The 16,706-nt window shown below is 36.5% G+C and overlaps 1 protein-coding gene across 2 annotated transcripts in view; it reads right to left on the reverse strand.

The window, feature by feature from the left end:
- The window catches only part of LOC118023852 (protein FRA10AC1), a 42,325-nt gene that overhangs the window by 16,538 nt on the left and 9,081 nt on the right, over positions 1 to 16,706 (reverse strand). For both annotated transcript variants that reach the window (XM_035025315.1, XM_035025320.1), the window contains exons 7-11: positions 16,060 to 16,143; positions 15,386 to 15,470; positions 6,620 to 6,665; positions 4,493 to 4,606; positions 3,319 to 3,361 (exon numbers count right to left, since the gene is read on the reverse strand). In XM_035025315.1, coding sequence (XP_034881206.1) covers positions 3,319 to 3,361; positions 4,493 to 4,606; positions 6,620 to 6,665; positions 15,386 to 15,470; positions 16,060 to 16,143 — 372 coding nt within the window. The remainder of the gene's footprint in view (positions 1 to 3,318; positions 3,362 to 4,492; positions 4,607 to 6,619; positions 6,666 to 15,385; positions 15,471 to 16,059; positions 16,144 to 16,706) is intronic.

Here is a 16,706-nt window from a genome sequence, read left to right on the forward strand (position 1 = left end):
CATTTGTCCTTTTACTGCTGTAGCTTTCTCTCTTCTAGGCCAGGTTTACAATGCTGCCAGTACCATGGTTGGCAAGTAATTAATTTTAACTGGTTAAGAAAGGAAATACTAGATAGGAAAAGGTGATAATGCTGAAATTAGGACCAGGAAAGAGAATGAAGAGACAACAAAGAGGTTCAGTTTCAAGAAACTTGCTCACAGACTTCCCAAATTAAGGTACTTATACCAAATGCTGTAAGATTATTTAAGGTAGTAACCACTTTCTGCCTCTCATAAGAATCATTTCAATTTTGAAATGAAGCTTGAAAGTCAAGGTCAAAAAAGACTCTCTGGTACCTTTCAGTATCACTGATGGAGAGGGGAAATAAAGGTTAGGCTATCCAAGTAATCTAAAAAACTCTGCTAGTTTCAAGAATTTAAAAATTATTAATTACTTTTTATTTTTAGTAACTAAAATACTTTATACTTTATCTAGCATGTTTATAACATAGCTGATTTTTAAAATTAATATACTGACAAACATATTTTATAAAGTTGCAGAATCTCACTGTTAATCACAATAATGGCAGGTCATAGATTTTGTCTGAACATCTTCAATGCCAGGGACCCCATTATGCTTAACTTCCCATATGCCAGGCACTATGTCAAGCACTTTACATGCACTTTCATTAATCCCCACAATAACCTTGGCATCCTCATTTTTAGAGGTGATAAAATTGAGTTCTACAGAGTTTAAGTACCTTGCCCAAAGAAGACAACTAGTAAATGGTGAAGCTGAGAGGAACACACAGGTGTCTGGTTTCAAAGCCCATGATCTTATTTATATATACTGCACATTGCAGAACACTGATATTCCTCCCCCACTCAACATGACAGACACATTCTAGCTCACTTGGCAGGAGCCTGATTTTAACATCTGAAATGAAAATAAAGGTATATAATTCCATGTAAGAATGACAAACTCCAAATAAAACACTGTTAAAATGAGGCATAAGTGATACTCCTATGTGGAAAACCCAGAAGACTCCACCCCCAAATTGCTAGAACTCAAACAGGAATTCAGCAACGTGGCAGGATATAAAATCAATGCACAGAAATCAGTTGCATTTCTATACACCAATGAGACAGAAGAAAGAGAAATTAAGGAGTCGATCCTATTTACAATTGCACCCAAAACCATAAGATACCTAGGAACCATAAGATACCTAACCAAAGAGGCAAAGGATCTGTACTCAGAAAACTATAGAATACTCATGAAAGAAATTGAGGAAGGCACAAAGAAATGGAAAAACGTCCCATGCTCATGGATTAGAAGAACAAATATTGTGAAAATGTCTATGCTACCTAGAGCAATCTACACATTCAAACCCATTAAAATACCATCAACTTTTTTCACAGAACTGGAACAAATAATCCTAAAATTTGTATGGAACCAGAAAAGACCCTGAATAGCCAAAGGAATGTTGAAAAAGAAAACCAAAGCTGGTGGCATCACAATTCTGGACTTCAAGCTCTATTACAAAGCTGTAATCATCAAGACAGTATGGTACTGGCAACAGACACATAGATCAATGGAACAGAACAGAGAACCCAGAAATGGACCCTCAACTCTATCTATGGTCAATTAATCTTCAACAAAGCAGGAAAGAATATCCAATGGAAAAATGACACTCTCTTCAACAAATGGTGTTGGGAAAATTGGATAGCCACATGCAGAAGCATGAAACTGGACCATTTCCTTACACCATACACAAAACTAGACACAAAATGGATGCAAGACCTCAATGTGAGACAGGAATCCATCAAAATCCTTGAGGAGAACACAGGCAGCAATCTCTCCGATCTCAGCCACAGCAACTTCTTGCTACACATGTTTCCAAAGGCAAGGGAAACAAAGGCAAAATGAACTCTTGGGACTTCATCAAGATAAAAAGCTTTTGCACAGCAAAGGAAACAGTCAACAAAACCAAAAGACAATTGACAGAATGGGAGAAGGTATTTGCAAATAACGTATCCGATAAAGGGCTAGTATCCAAAATCTATAAAGAACTTAACAAACTCAAAAGCCAAAGAACAAATAATCTAATCAAGAAACGGGCAGAAGACATGAACAGACCTTTCTGCAAAGAAGACATCCAAATGGCCAATAGACACATGAAAAAGTGCTCAACATCACCTGGCATCAGGGAAATACAAAAATAAACCACAATAAGATAGCACCTCACACCAGCCAGAATGGCTAAAATTAACAAGTCAGGAAACGACAGATGTTGGCGAGGATGCAGAGAAAGGGGAACCCTCCTACACTGTTGGTGGGAATGCAAGTTGGTGCAGCCACTCTGGAAAACAGTATGGAGGTTCCTCAAAAAGTTGAAAGTAGAGCTACCCTTACGACCCAGCAACTGCACTACTGGTATTTACCCCAAGGATACAAATGTAGGGATCCGAAAGGGCACCTGCACCCCAATGTTTATAGCAGCCATGTCCACAATAGCCAAACTATGGAAAGAGCCCAGATGTCCATTGACAGATGAATGGATAAAGAAGATGTGGTGTGTATATATATATATATATATACACACACACACACACAATGGAATATTATGCAGCCATCAAAAAATGAAATCTTGCCATTTGCAACAATGTGGATGGAACTAGAGGGTATTATGCTAAGCGAGTAAGTCAATCAGAGAAAGACAATTATCTTATGATCTTACTCATATGTGGAATTTAAGAAACAAGGCAGAGGATCATAGGGGAAGAAAGGAAAAAATGAAACAAGACAAAACCAGCAAGGGAGACAAATCTTAGGAAACAAACTGAGGGTTGCTGGAGAGGAGGGGCCTAGAGGGATGGGGTAACTGGGTGATGACATTGGGGAGGGTATGTGTTGTAATGAGCACTGGGTATTATATAAGACTGATGAATCACAGACCTGTACCCCTGAAACAAATAGTATATGTTAATTAACTGAATTTAAATTTAAAAAAAAGAAATGAGACATAAGAATCATTTTATGAAGATCTGCTTTACAATACAGTTTCCAAGAATATTATGGCTTCTGAACATTGACTCCAAACTAAAAATTCTAGCATCTATCTACCACCCTGCACAGGCCGTCACATTTAAAACTGCTTGGCTAGGGGGCGCCTGGGTGGCTCAGTTGTTAAGTGTCTGCCTTCGGCTCAGGTCATGATCCCAGGGTCCTGAGATCGAGGCCCGCATCAGGCTCCCTGCTCAGCAGACATTCAGTGCAGGTAAGTGACTATGTCCAAGACTACTAAACATTAACAACAGCATTTTAAAAGATAATATTACCTGTGATGAAAATTTAATTTAAAGGAACATTCTTGGCATAACCCTAAAAAAAAAAAGAAAGTGACACCACTTAAAGGCTGAATTTGAATTAACTGTACTGCTACTCTACCTTAATATCATACATTTTTATTATTCCTTATATCCCTTTTTCAGATTATCTGAAGAAAAAAAAATCTGATTCTCTCCACCTCAAAAAATGCATATGCATAATAAAAAGGGTAACAGAATGCTTGAGGAATTAAAAATATTCTACCATTACTTTAGAAAAAAGTGCTGTCAACTTATTCTTTCATATACAGCATTAATGTGTGTCTCACATCAAAGATATCTAGTAACAACAGTGTGGGTATAGTCACTTCCTCTGAAGTGCTTTCAGAGTTTTCAAATAGAAAAGAGCTTTTCAAAAAGTTTCACAGCTGTGGCCTCTTCTTTTGCCTTAATCTCAGTTCACACCAATTGACTTTTCCTCATGAGCACTTCTAGGAGGAACTTCTGCATTGGTGTGCATTAAGGAGCACATGAGGAAATTCTTGACTCCTATAGGGAGTAGGCAGAAAACTCTGAAGCACATTTATTTAGGACCCAGAGAAGGTTGCTAACATGATGGACCGAAGAAGCTGACACAGTAAGACTAGCTTAATTTATGGAAAAAAAAAAAAAAAAAAGAAACAACAGATTCTAAAACATGCATATTAACAGAAGCTGCTGCACTCTGGGGTATAACCTTAATAAGCTTTTAAGACTGATATCAAGAACAATTATGCCATCCTAAAACTTTTTTCTTTATTGACACAAAGAGAGTATATTTATTGTCCACACCACAACAATATGGCTACCAGGTAACATGAGATTTTACGTTGCCTTTTCTGATACTCTGCATCTCATTCTGCATTGGTGACATTCCCATGTTAGCGGGAAGAGGTCTTCACTTTACATATTATAGGTTTACGTTTGGCATTAGAACTGTTTCACCTAAATGTAACCATAATTCTGAGAATATAAAAATTGTAGGCTAAAAAGTCATTTGTCACTTTGGGAAACTCTCAGAAAAAAGAGCACTTCCAGAAAGATACATTAAATTTTTTAAATTAAATTTTACTCTGTATATTTTTAAATCTAAATTACTAGATAAACTTTGAAGAAATCGATTATATCCCACCTAAAGTCAACTTACTTAATTTAACAAGTGCATTTCTCTTTTCACCATGCTCAATATAACCAAAATTAACTTCCCAACTCTTCAAGTCTTCTTTTTTATCACAACATTTATTTCCACAGAAAAACTGGCCTGCAATAAAGAAAGGAATATTAGCTATGATAGTTGGTGACAATGTTTATCTGTACAATCTGGAGTTACTACTAAAATTTACTCTTAACACACATAAATTCTTAGTTCTAGGTAGTCAGCATTAAAAAATAACTGAGCATGATATCTATAGTATGCTCAACAAATGCATATACAAGTATTAAATCAAAGAGCCGAAGAAAAGGTTATTAAAAAAATCAGTCACAGAATTCTTGCCCAATAGATACACCATATAGATCAGGGTTTCAGCGACTCCCTGGTTAGGAAATCTTATACTTTGGAAAATGGAAGTACTAAAAATACATACTCAATAATACCCAAAAAGAATAAATATATTTCCATAGTACATGTACTTACACCTGGGTGAATCCTTTTAATATTTAATAATAATTTTTAAATTGATTAAAATTCTTATTTTAAGTATTAACATTATGGTTTCTATTTTAAGTACCAGCATAAAATGGCACTTAAAGCACATTTTAAAATAGTAGCACTCTGAAATGAAGTAGAGTAAGTAATTAAACCCAATGCTCTAAACTTTAGTTACCTGACACTAAAATCAACACATTATCATGTCCACTGTATATTAAAACATTCTGCAAAAAAGGACTAACACTGATGATCTATGAGAAAAAATAAAAGAAACTACTCAACAACTATTTACTTTCACAGAAGATGAACCTTGTATTTGTACAAAAAAGAATTTTTATTTCAATAATTTGCACCAACAGAAACAAATCTAAACTTTTCATAAAAAAGAAATCATCAAAATGAATTTTGAAAATTATCAGTCCAAACAGCCTATAACTTTTCTAAACTGGCATTTTTTTTACTCATTCCAAATGAATAGTTCATGAAATCTGTGCATGTTCAGTAATGGCTCTATTTTTAAAACAGCAACAAAATTATGATTCTAAATCAGAGCAATAGCTTTCTCTTACCAACTAATCCTTTCTTCAGTTATAGTAACTTGAAGAATGCTGATCAATTTTTTTAAAGGCAGCATTACTTACCATCACCTGAAAATTCCATTTAATAAAAGTATGAAATTTTAAAACTGTGAGACATTTCAAAATTTCTCATTGTTTAGATAAAAACACAAACTAAAATGTAATACTAAGAAAAGTTAAAACTAGCTTTAAATTTATTCTTTTTCCTTCTCCTTTAGAGTATCTTCAGGGCTGATCCTTCATCTAAAAAAGAAAAAATTCCTAATCCTTAATTTTATTTTACTGCAAATCCAGTTTTATACTTTACACAGACATCCAATTTATGATCCACAATGATGGCCTCAATGTTTAATCATTTTAAAGTGCCTTTATTTTCAGTTTAAAGGTTCTTTAAGTTATTAGTTTAAAATTATTTCCTAAATGCTCTTTTGTAGTTTTCAGAAGCATTAACACTTTAAAATGCAATTATCAATAAAGAGCTTTTATATCATAAGACAGTACAAAGATATTAATTTTTCAGAGATTTATGAGTAGATTACAACAATGCATATAAAAAGCATTTATTGATTGCCTACCAAATGTTTGATCTTTTGCCATAAGACTAAATATTTGGGCTCAATCTCAATGACATCCCAAAGTAAGAACTAGCCTGTCCAAAAATTCTATTAGGTTCAAAGTGATATTTAATCTCTATATTCAAAATGTGATTAGACTGGAATACAGTAATACCAACTCATTATTCCAAAAGTTGATAAAAAGAAAAACTCAAGCATTCATCCTTCATTAGTTTGCTTTAACTCTTTAAACATTTTCTACTTAATCTCCATTGAATGCTCTAAAAGCAAAAATATAAAGGTAAAAATCACTAAAGCATTACATTTTGACTTTTGATAGTAAAATATCATGAATACATTGTCTCTAATTTTACTTTTATAGATAACCATTTATTGTATAATGAGGAATAATCTTACCCAATGACTTCAATTCAATAATATAACAAAATAACCTTATCCTATTAAAAAGTAAAATTTCAAAAAAGAATTACCTTTTCCTGAAATTACTTCTTTTTCTATTCGCCACCTAAATCCAAACTGATGAGAAAAAAATTACATTTATGCCAGTGTAAATTTAAACACTATTTAAACTGTATATACATCTAAACATAGAGCCAACAATTGACATGACATTTACCAATCTAAAAAGTAAACCTAATTCACCAGAAAGGGAAGATCGCAGCAGAGTAGGAGGACCCTAGGCTTGACTTGTCCCATGAATACAACTAGGTAACTATCAAGGTATCCTAAATACCCCAGAAATCCATCTGTAGACTGGCAGAACAAACTTCACAACTAAAGGTTAGAGAAGAGGCCACATCAAAGTAAGTAGAAAGTGTGGAGATGTGGCTTTGGAGAGAAATAGGTTGTGGCTGGTGGGGAGGGAACTATGGTCAGGGAGAAGGGCGAGAGACAGACTAGCACACGGGGGAGTGCTCGGGGCAAATGAATCCACATAGCAATTGGCTTGGAAAACAAGAGAGGCAAAATTTTCTGAGTTCTTGCAACTCCAAAAGCCTGGAGTTTTAAAGGTCAGCATGCTTGGCTCTGGGACAACTTGGAGGACACTGGGGCTGCTCTTGGACAAAAGGCAGGTCAAACACCCCATGGATATACAGCATAGAAACAGTGATCTGAAGAGTGCCTGGGGCACACAGTGCAGAGGTCAGTTGCTCATCTCTGAGCATGTCCCAGAAAGGCAGTGTTCACAGAAAGACCCCTGTGGGGATAAAGAAACCGGCCAGCACCATTTCCCTTCCCTGCCCCTCAGCATAAACACAGGGCCACCTGTGGAAACCAGCGCAGTGCTGACACTCACTACCTAACCTGCTTACACCAAGCCCTGTCCGTCCCCATGCTCCAGAGAATCCCTGCTTCCCAGGCACACTTGCCTCGGTCCCAGCACAGTGGGCCCCCTCCCCCAGACGACTAGCCCAAACCCCTTCCACACCATGTCTCCCTACCCGGGAGTCTTGCAAGGCCTTGGTTCTGGTAGTGTCAGTGACAGGTCTCATTTCACAAGCAGACCAGAGCACACCTAGTTAAAACACACCACATTCAGGCCAGAGACCAAACACTGCCTATGACAGGCAAAGAGAACCTTTGCAGACGACTGGCCTGAAGGATAAAGCGGCCAGGACACAAAAGCAGAGTGCATGTAGTACACACATAGGAGACACTCCCAGAAGCACCAAGCCCTGGAGAATAGGGGACACTACACTGCAGGGCACTACAGGACCTCTTCTTCATAAAGCCAGTACCCTCAAGAACAGGAGACAAAGCTGACTTTCCTAACACACAAACAAGCACAGAGACTTAGACAAAATGAGAAGACAAAGGAATTTGTCCTAAATGAAAGAACAGGACAAGGTCATGGCTGGAGATCTAAGCAAAACAGATATAAGTAACATGCCTGATGGAGAATTTAAAGCAATGATCATAAGGAAAGTCACTGGACTTGAGAAAAGAGTGGAAGGCATCAGTGAAACCATTAACACAGAGATAAGGAATAACATAGCAGAGATAAAGGGCTCAATAAATGAAACGAGAAATATTCTCCACAGAATAAACAACAGGCAAGAAGAAGCAGAGGAACGAATTAATGACGTAGAGGACAGAGTAGCGGAAGGTAATCAAGATGAACAAAAGAGAGAAAAAAAATTATGCAAAGTGATAATAGACTTAGGGAACTCAGTGACTCCATCAAATGTAGTAACATTTGTATTATAGTAGAGTCCTAGAAGAAGAGAAAAGGGGCAGAGAATTTATTAGAAGAAATAATACTTCCCTAATCTGAAAAATTCCCTAATCTGGGAAAAGAAACAGTTACCCACATCCAGGAGGCAAAGAGAATCCCCAACAAAATCAACAAAAGCAAACCCACACCGAGACATATTATAATTAAAATGACAGACTGATAAAGAAAAAATATTAAAAGCAGCAAGACAAGACAGTTACACACAAAGGAAACCCCATAAGGCTATCAGCAGATTTTTCAGCAGAAACTTTCCAAGCCAGAAAGGAATGGCATGATCTATTCAAAGTATTGAATAGGAAAAACCTGCAGCCAAAAATACTCTATCCAGCAAGGCTACCATTCAGAATAGAAGGAGAGATAAAGAGTTTCCCAGGCAAACAAAAACTAAAGGAGTTCATGACCACTCAATCAGCCCTGCAAGGAATATTAAAGGGGACTCTTTGAGGGATGCCTGGAGGCTCAGTCAGTTGAGCGTCTGCCTTCCGCTCAGGTCATGATCCTGGGGTTCTGGGATAGAGTCCCAAATCGGACTCCTTGCTCAGCAGGGAGCCTGCTTCTCCCTCTGCCTGCCATTCCCCTGCTTGTGCACTCTCTCTCTCTCGCTGATAAATAAATAAATAAAATCTGGAAAAAAAAAAAGAGTTTAAAAAAAATAAAATAAAATAAAGGGGACTTGATGCGCCTGGGTGGCTCAGTTGTTAAGCATCTACCTTCGGCTCAGGTCATGATCCCAGGGTCCTGGGATCGAGCCCTGCATTGGGCTCCCTGCTCAGCAGGAAGCCTGCTTCTCCCTCTCCCACTCCCCCTGCTTGTGTTCCCTCTCTCACTCTCTCTCTCTCTGTCAAATAAATAAAATCTTTTAAAAAATAAATAAATAAATAAAGGGGGACTCCTTGAGGGGAAATGAAAAACCAAAAATGAGAGTATGAAGTTAGGAAACACAAAAGCAGTAAAAATGACTATTTCTGTCAAACACCAGTCAAGCAACTCACAAAATAGCCACAGCAGATGACAAAAAGAAATAAAAGGCATCCAAATCGGTAAGGAAGAAGTAAAATTTTCACTATTTGCAATGACATGATACTATATATAGAAAATCTGAAAGACTTTACCAAAAAATGACTAACTGATCAACAAATTCAATCAAGTCCCAGGATATAAAATCAAAGTACAGAATCTGTTGCATTTCTATACACCAATAATGAAGCAAGAGAAAGAGATATTAAAAAAACAATCCCATTTACAATTGCACCAAAAATAATATGATACCTAAGAATAAACCTAACCAAAGAGGTGAAAGACCTGTACTCTGAAAACTAAAACACTGATGAAATAAAGTGAAGAAACACAAGGAAATGGAAAGACATTCCATGCTCATGGACTGGAAGAACAAATATTGTTAAAATGTCTATACTACCCAAAGAAATCTACACATTTAATGCAATCCCTATCAAAATACCAACAGCATTTATCACAGAACTAGAACGAACAATCCTAAAATTTGTGTGGAACCGCAAAAGACCCTGAATAGCCAAAGCAATCTTTTTTTCTTTTTTTTAAAGATTTTATTTATTTATTTGACAGAGAGAGACACAGCAAGAGAGGGAACACAAGCAGGAGGAGTGGAAGAGGGAGAAGCAGGCTTCCTGTGGAGCAAGAAGCCTGATGTGGGGCTCGATCCCAGGACCCTGGGATCATGACCTGAGCCGAAGGCAGCTGCTTTACCAACTGAGCCACCCAGGCGCCCCTAGCCAAAGCAATCTTGAAAAAGAAAAGCTGGAGGCATCACAATTCCAGACTTCCAAGTACATTACAAAGCTGTCATCATCAAGACCGTATGGTACTGGCACAAAAACAGACACATAGATCAACGAACAGAATAGAAAACCAGAAATGAACCCACAATTATATGGTAAATTAATCTTTGAAAAAGCAGATAAGAATACCTAATGGGAAAAAGACAGTCTTTTCAACAAATGGTGTTGGGAAAACTGGCCTGCAACAAGCCAAAGAATGAAACTGGGCCACTTTCCTATATCATACACAGAAATACATTCAAAATGGATTAAAGACCTGAAACCATACAAATCCTAGAAAAGAGCAGGCAATAATTTCTCCGACATTGGCCATAGCAACTTTTTTCTAGATAGGTCCTTTGAGGCAAGGGAAACAAAAGCAAAAATAAACTATTGGGACTATATCAAAATAAAAAGCTTTTGCACAGTAAAGGAAACAATCAACAAAACTCAAAGGCAATCTATAGAATGAGAGAAGATATGTGCCAAAGACATGTCTGATAAAGGGTTAGTATCCGAAATATATAAAGAACTTACACAACTCAACACCCAAAAAACAAATAATCCAATTAAAACATGGGCAGAAGACACGAACAAACATTTCTCTAAAGAAGACATACATTTGGGCAACAGACACATGAAAAGATGCTTATCATCATTTATTATGAAGGAAATGCAAATCAAAACTACAGGGAGATATCATATCACACCTGTCAGAATGGCTAAAAACAACACAGGTTTTAGTGAGGATGTGGAGAAAGGGGAACCCTCACGCACCACTGGTGGGAATGCAAACTGGTATGGCCACTCTGGAAAACAGTACGGAGGTTCCTCAAAAAGTTAAAAATAGAACTACTCTACAATCTAGCAATGGCACTATTTGGGTATTTACCCAAAGAAACAAAAACACTAATTCAAAGGGATACATGCCCCCCTTGGTTTACAGCAGCATTATTTACAATAGTCAAGATATGAGAGCAACCCAAGTATCCATCAACTGATGAATGGATAAAGATGTAATACACACACACACACACACACACAATGGAGTATTATTTAGCCATAAAAAATGAAGTCTTGCCATTTGCAACAACATGGATGGAGCTAGAGTATAATGCTAAGTGAAGTAAGTCAGTCAAAGAAAGACAAATACTGTATGATTTCACTCACATGTGGAATTTAAGAAACAAAACAAATGAGCAAAGGGAAAAAAAGAGAAAGACAAACTAAAAAACAGATTCTTTAGAGAACTGATGGTTACCAGCAGGGAGGTGAGGTGGGGTATGGTTAAATAGGTGATGCGGATTTTGAGTGTACTTGTAATGAGCACCGGGTGATTAAAAGTTAAAAAAAAAAAAAGAAGCAAACCTAATTCTCATTGTGATGGCTTTTTTTCTCCTTATAGGATTCCAGGTATTTAAAAATACATTTGAACAGTTACCAACTTTTCTGTTAAGGAATAATCTTCTTTACTTTTATTTATTTTTTTATTGAAGATTTTTATTTATTTATTCGAGAGATTGAGATAGAGAGAGCAACAGAGAGCACAAGCCAGGAGGAGAGGGAGAAGCAGGCTCCCTGCTGAGCAGGGAGCCCAATGCAGGGCTCGATCCCAGGACCCTGGGATCATGACGTGAGCTGAAGGCAGATGCTTAACCGACTGAGCCACCCAGGTGCCCCTCTTCTTTACTTTTAAACTACCTAATAAAAGATACAAGTACTAGGGCACAATACCTAAATTAATAAAAAATATGTATCTTGTTTTATGACACTGACAGAAAAAAAAAGAGGTTATGGTCCAGTAAAGAGGCAATATACTATAGTGCAAAAGAGCTGGATTGTCTGGGTTTACATCTTAGCTCCACCACTTAACAGCTCTATAATACTGGACAAGGTATTTAATGTTCTTGTGCCTCAGTTTCCTCATATGTAATGTAAAGATAATACAATACCTACTTCTTTGGACTAAGAGGTTCAAATGGGATAATACACATAATAGAATAGTACCTGAGAATAGAACAGTACTTAGAATAGTACCCGGTACATAGTATCCCAGGGGTTAGCAAACTATGGCCTGCTGCCTATTTTATAAAGTTTTCTTGGAACACAACCACAATCATTCATGTATGGCTCTTTCCCCACTGGCAAAGTGATGAACATGAAAGAGAAAGGGGACCCTCTGGAGCCCTAAAGTGGAAAGTTGTTAAACTTCCCTCCAGATTCCTAAACGTAACTTTGTTTTTTGGCCAAAAATAATTTTTCTCCACTGCCTTTTTAAGATCTTTCATATTCATATGCTAATTTTCTGTAGGTTTAGTAAATGATTTCATTTTCTATTCAGTTTATTATAATAGTTAAAAGCTCAGCTCTAGAATCATGCAGAACCAATGTAAGCTCTACCATTCATTAACTAGCTCTGAGGCCTTGGAAAGTCTCTTAACTTCTCAGTCTACTTCCTTTTTATGTATAAAAACCCCAATCTTAAAGGCTGTTGTATTAAGAGAGATAATTCAGATGAAATGTTCAATGCCTAGTTAATGGTCTATTTTTATTTTATCGTCTATTATTTGAATTAGGCAATTTTGTAGTTTAAATGCAACTGGGGGCTCAAATATTTGAAAATATTATGATTAAAATCCAATAAAAATAAAACCCCCTCAGTCTAGGAAAAAAAATAAAACATCCAAAATAACTCTGTTTAGTTCTATTTTTAAGCCTACACTTGTAAGTATTGCTTGCCATCCAACATATATGTTGGGATATCCACTGAAGCACAGACAAATGTGTACAGCAATGGTTTCCCAACTTCTTCTTCCATTCATTAACCTATTCAACAAATAAGTATTAAGCAACTACTTACTGGGCTTGGCACTCTTGGCACATCACATATAAGATGATTGTGAAAATAGTGTCTATTATTAAGAAGGTTATAATCTTATAGGGGATAAGAAATATAACAAACAAATACAGTATGTCCTACTAGTTAAAGGTTGTATAGAGGTTTTGCCTCAGTGAGTTTTTATATTCTTTCCTGACATACATTTTCCTGCTGATAGGCCAGATTAGATACTGGAGTTACTCAGGATTTGGTGCTAAGCCTCCTTCTCTTACTTTACCTTCTAGCACAGAGATCACACATTCAAGCAATAAGACAAACAGATCCTAACTTCCTGAAAACACAAAGTTCCATCACCATCTACTCGGACTTCTATGTAGAAGAAAAATAAACTTCTAGCTCATTTAAGTCAGTATTATTTAGGAGTGCTTCAGTTCTTGCAGCTGATTCTAATCCTAACTGATGCAACAATTCAACCAAATTCTCAATGATGAAAGGGAAGAAGTAATAAGGAAGGGGATAGGTGTGTGGGACAAAGGCTGGCATTCACTAAAAATGCCCCAAGTAATAGGCAGTGAGCAAGGAGCTGATTAATAAAAAGTGAATAAAACACTGTCTTTGTATAAATAAAACTATGAGAAAACGCATCCTAGCAAGGAAATCAAAGGCACCATTCTTAACTCAAACATGGTATGCCAAAAAAGTCATCTTTTCCCTTAGAAACGATACCCTTCATACGTATGGGGTAAAGGGTATATGGGAAATCTCTGTACCCTCCCCTCAATTTTGCTGTGAACTTAAAACTGCCCCTAAAAAACAAAAAAACAAAAAAAACAAAAAGCATCTGCCTCATTCCACATTTCCTATTTCTGATTTCTTACTTGGATTTACCCTCGTATCTAATTACTCATCATGTTCTAATAAGAAAATATAATTTGTTTCAAGATTATCCTCTTTAAAGCATGTTTTCCAGTAATATATTATGTTTTTTGAATGGAGAATACAAATATTTAATTGTTTTATGTACACTTTCTCCCCTCAACTAGATTATAGTTTTGTTTTTTTCTGAAGGGCAGTCATGTTTTAATTCACAGCACCCCGCCCAGTCCTTAACACTGAAAAGCAATCAACAAATGAGCCAGCATTGAAAAAGCTGCTTTATTATGTGCTCCTAGAAAGATTTGTATTTCATACTCAACTTGCAGTGTAGTAACTTCAAGTAACTCCTTGTGGTGCCTTTTGGATTTGATGTGATCAATAACTAGTACAGAGAGGAGAGCTAGCTCCTAAGAAACCGAGGAAGTCTTTGGGATACATGATGTGCATGGGTCTGTAAATAGGGTTGTAAAACTAGACACTCTTATCTATAAGAATATTGTAAAGCAACCCACATATTAAAGGCACTACAGAAAAAAATATTAAACCAATCATGGTTCTGAGATTTAACTAATTAAATGAAAAAGAAATTCTTATAATAAATAAATCTAAGACAACTTTTTAAATAGACTGTCTTAATACAAATGTACACTAACCAAAACATACAGATTTATGCAACATTCCCTCCCCAATTTCAAACTGAGATTATCTGTTCAAGGTCACCTTCTCTAGCTGCAAATGTGAAATTTGAGATAGAAATAAAAATCACTTTAGTATCAACTAAAGTAAGATATAAAGCAGGAACAGAAATCTGCCATTACTAAATAGCACTGATAAGAGTTAATTCTACTAGAATAGACAATGGTATAAAAGAAGATGTGCATCTGCCTCTTTACAGATGGTAATTTATTTGAAAAAAAAGCCTATCATTTTCAAACACCATCTATGAAACAAGACATCATTCTGCAGTGTCAAATCATTCATTATAGTCAGTAGGGGCTCTAGGCCAGAGTCAGGAGGAAACAGGATCCAGTAGCCACTTGTGTTTAATTTTAGACTATTCATGCCTCAGTTCACAAAGCACCCCTGACTAAGGGGCTCTTTGTAAATTTCATAGCTGCAGAGGTTAAATGGTCCAAATGATATTTCATAGATGCAGGACAACCTAGCTCATTTAGTACTTTTAAAAGAATAATGTGGGGTGTCACAGTATAACAAAAAGTAATACTGTACTTAAATAAGAACCTTCTATAAATATTTGGAAGGCATACCTTATTTTATTTTATTTTATTTTTTTTTTAAGATTTATTTATTTTTGAGAGAACGAGAATGAGAGAGAGAGAGAGTACATGAGAGGGGGGAGGGTCAGAGGGAGAAGCAGGCTCCTCGCCGAGCAGGGAGTCCGATGCGGGACTCGATCCCAGGACTCCGGGATCATGACCTGAGCCGAAGGCAGTCGCTTAACCAACTGAGCCACCCAGGCGCCCCATACCTTATTTTCTTTGTATCTACTGAGATCTGCTATGCAGTATTCCTTGAATAATTTATCATAGTATTTCTTTGCAAGTTTCTTCTCCCTAGATCCATAAAAAAACAAATTTTTTACATTTAGAAATTCAACCACAGTTTGCTACTTGGAAGCAATGTCAAATAAATAACATATATGATATAAATATTAATGTTTTAAAAGAGGTCTATTACTTACATGTGCAGAGAATACCTGAATATTAACTACTAATAGTGGCTTTCTCAGGGAGGTAAACTGGAAGATTGACAGTCAGAGGACAGGAGTCTTACTCCTCGTTTTTCACCTTTTCCATGGTTTGCATTCTTAAAACCACTCTCAGGTATTACTTTTCCCCAAAATATTTTAAAAGTTTTTTAAAAAGCCTATTACAGGACAACAAACAATATAGTAAAAATGTAATACATTTTCTTTTCAAGACAAAGTCAAGCAACAAGAAGTCCGTTAAAATTGCTAAGAATTACCGAAAGAACCAAACCAGACACAAATACTCTGAGGCATGTTTTTATGTCCTCCATTCAGAGCTCCTCCATGCCGGGGCTGAATGCCCTGGACAGCTGACAGGGTAAGAAAACATGGAGAGAGCAGGAGAGACAGGACTAAAGCAGTTTATGCATTACGTCTCAGATGGCGAAAATTACCAATTCATGTCCATTTCATCCTCCTCATTCCACAGGAATCTATGATTTTCTCGTATAACATCCATGTCTGTCTTGTCATTTTCCCTGGAAAATAAAACTATTTCAATTACATATGAACACAAAATTAGTCAAATTTACGAGGTTAGTTCTGTGAGATCTTTTTAACATTTGAGAAAAAATACATGAAAATAAAGATAGTTTTATGTGTGAATATATACATATGTACATATACTTATAAAAACAATTTCCATATTGGGGCACCTGGGTGGCTCGGTTGGTTAAGCGTTTGCCTTCTGCTCAGGTCATGATCCCAGGGTCCTGGGATCCAGCCTGCTTCTCCCTCTCCTCTCCACTCCTGCTCTCTCTCGCTCTCTATCTCTCAAATAAATAAATAAATCTTTAAAAAAAAAACCAAAACAATTTCCATATTTTCAAAAGACACTTAAAAAGAGTGCTGCTACAGAAGCAAGTTAAATGGATAAGGCATCCATCCACCTTTCATACTGGCTTCAATTATACAGATGGTGCTAAATCACCAAAGCCAGGATGAGAAACCCGAATAAACACTAAATGGATAAGAAAAAATAATGAAAGTAAGTTTTAGAATCTAAAAAATGTCAGTAACCCCAACCCACTGAGATCACATT

This window comes from Mirounga leonina, unplaced genomic scaffold (assembly GCF_011800145.1).
Source record: "Mirounga leonina isolate KUSES-001 unplaced genomic scaffold, KU_Mleo_1.0 Mir_114, whole genome shotgun sequence".
In the NCBI taxonomy this organism is placed as follows: domain Eukaryota; kingdom Metazoa; phylum Chordata; class Mammalia; order Carnivora; family Phocidae; genus Mirounga; species Mirounga leonina.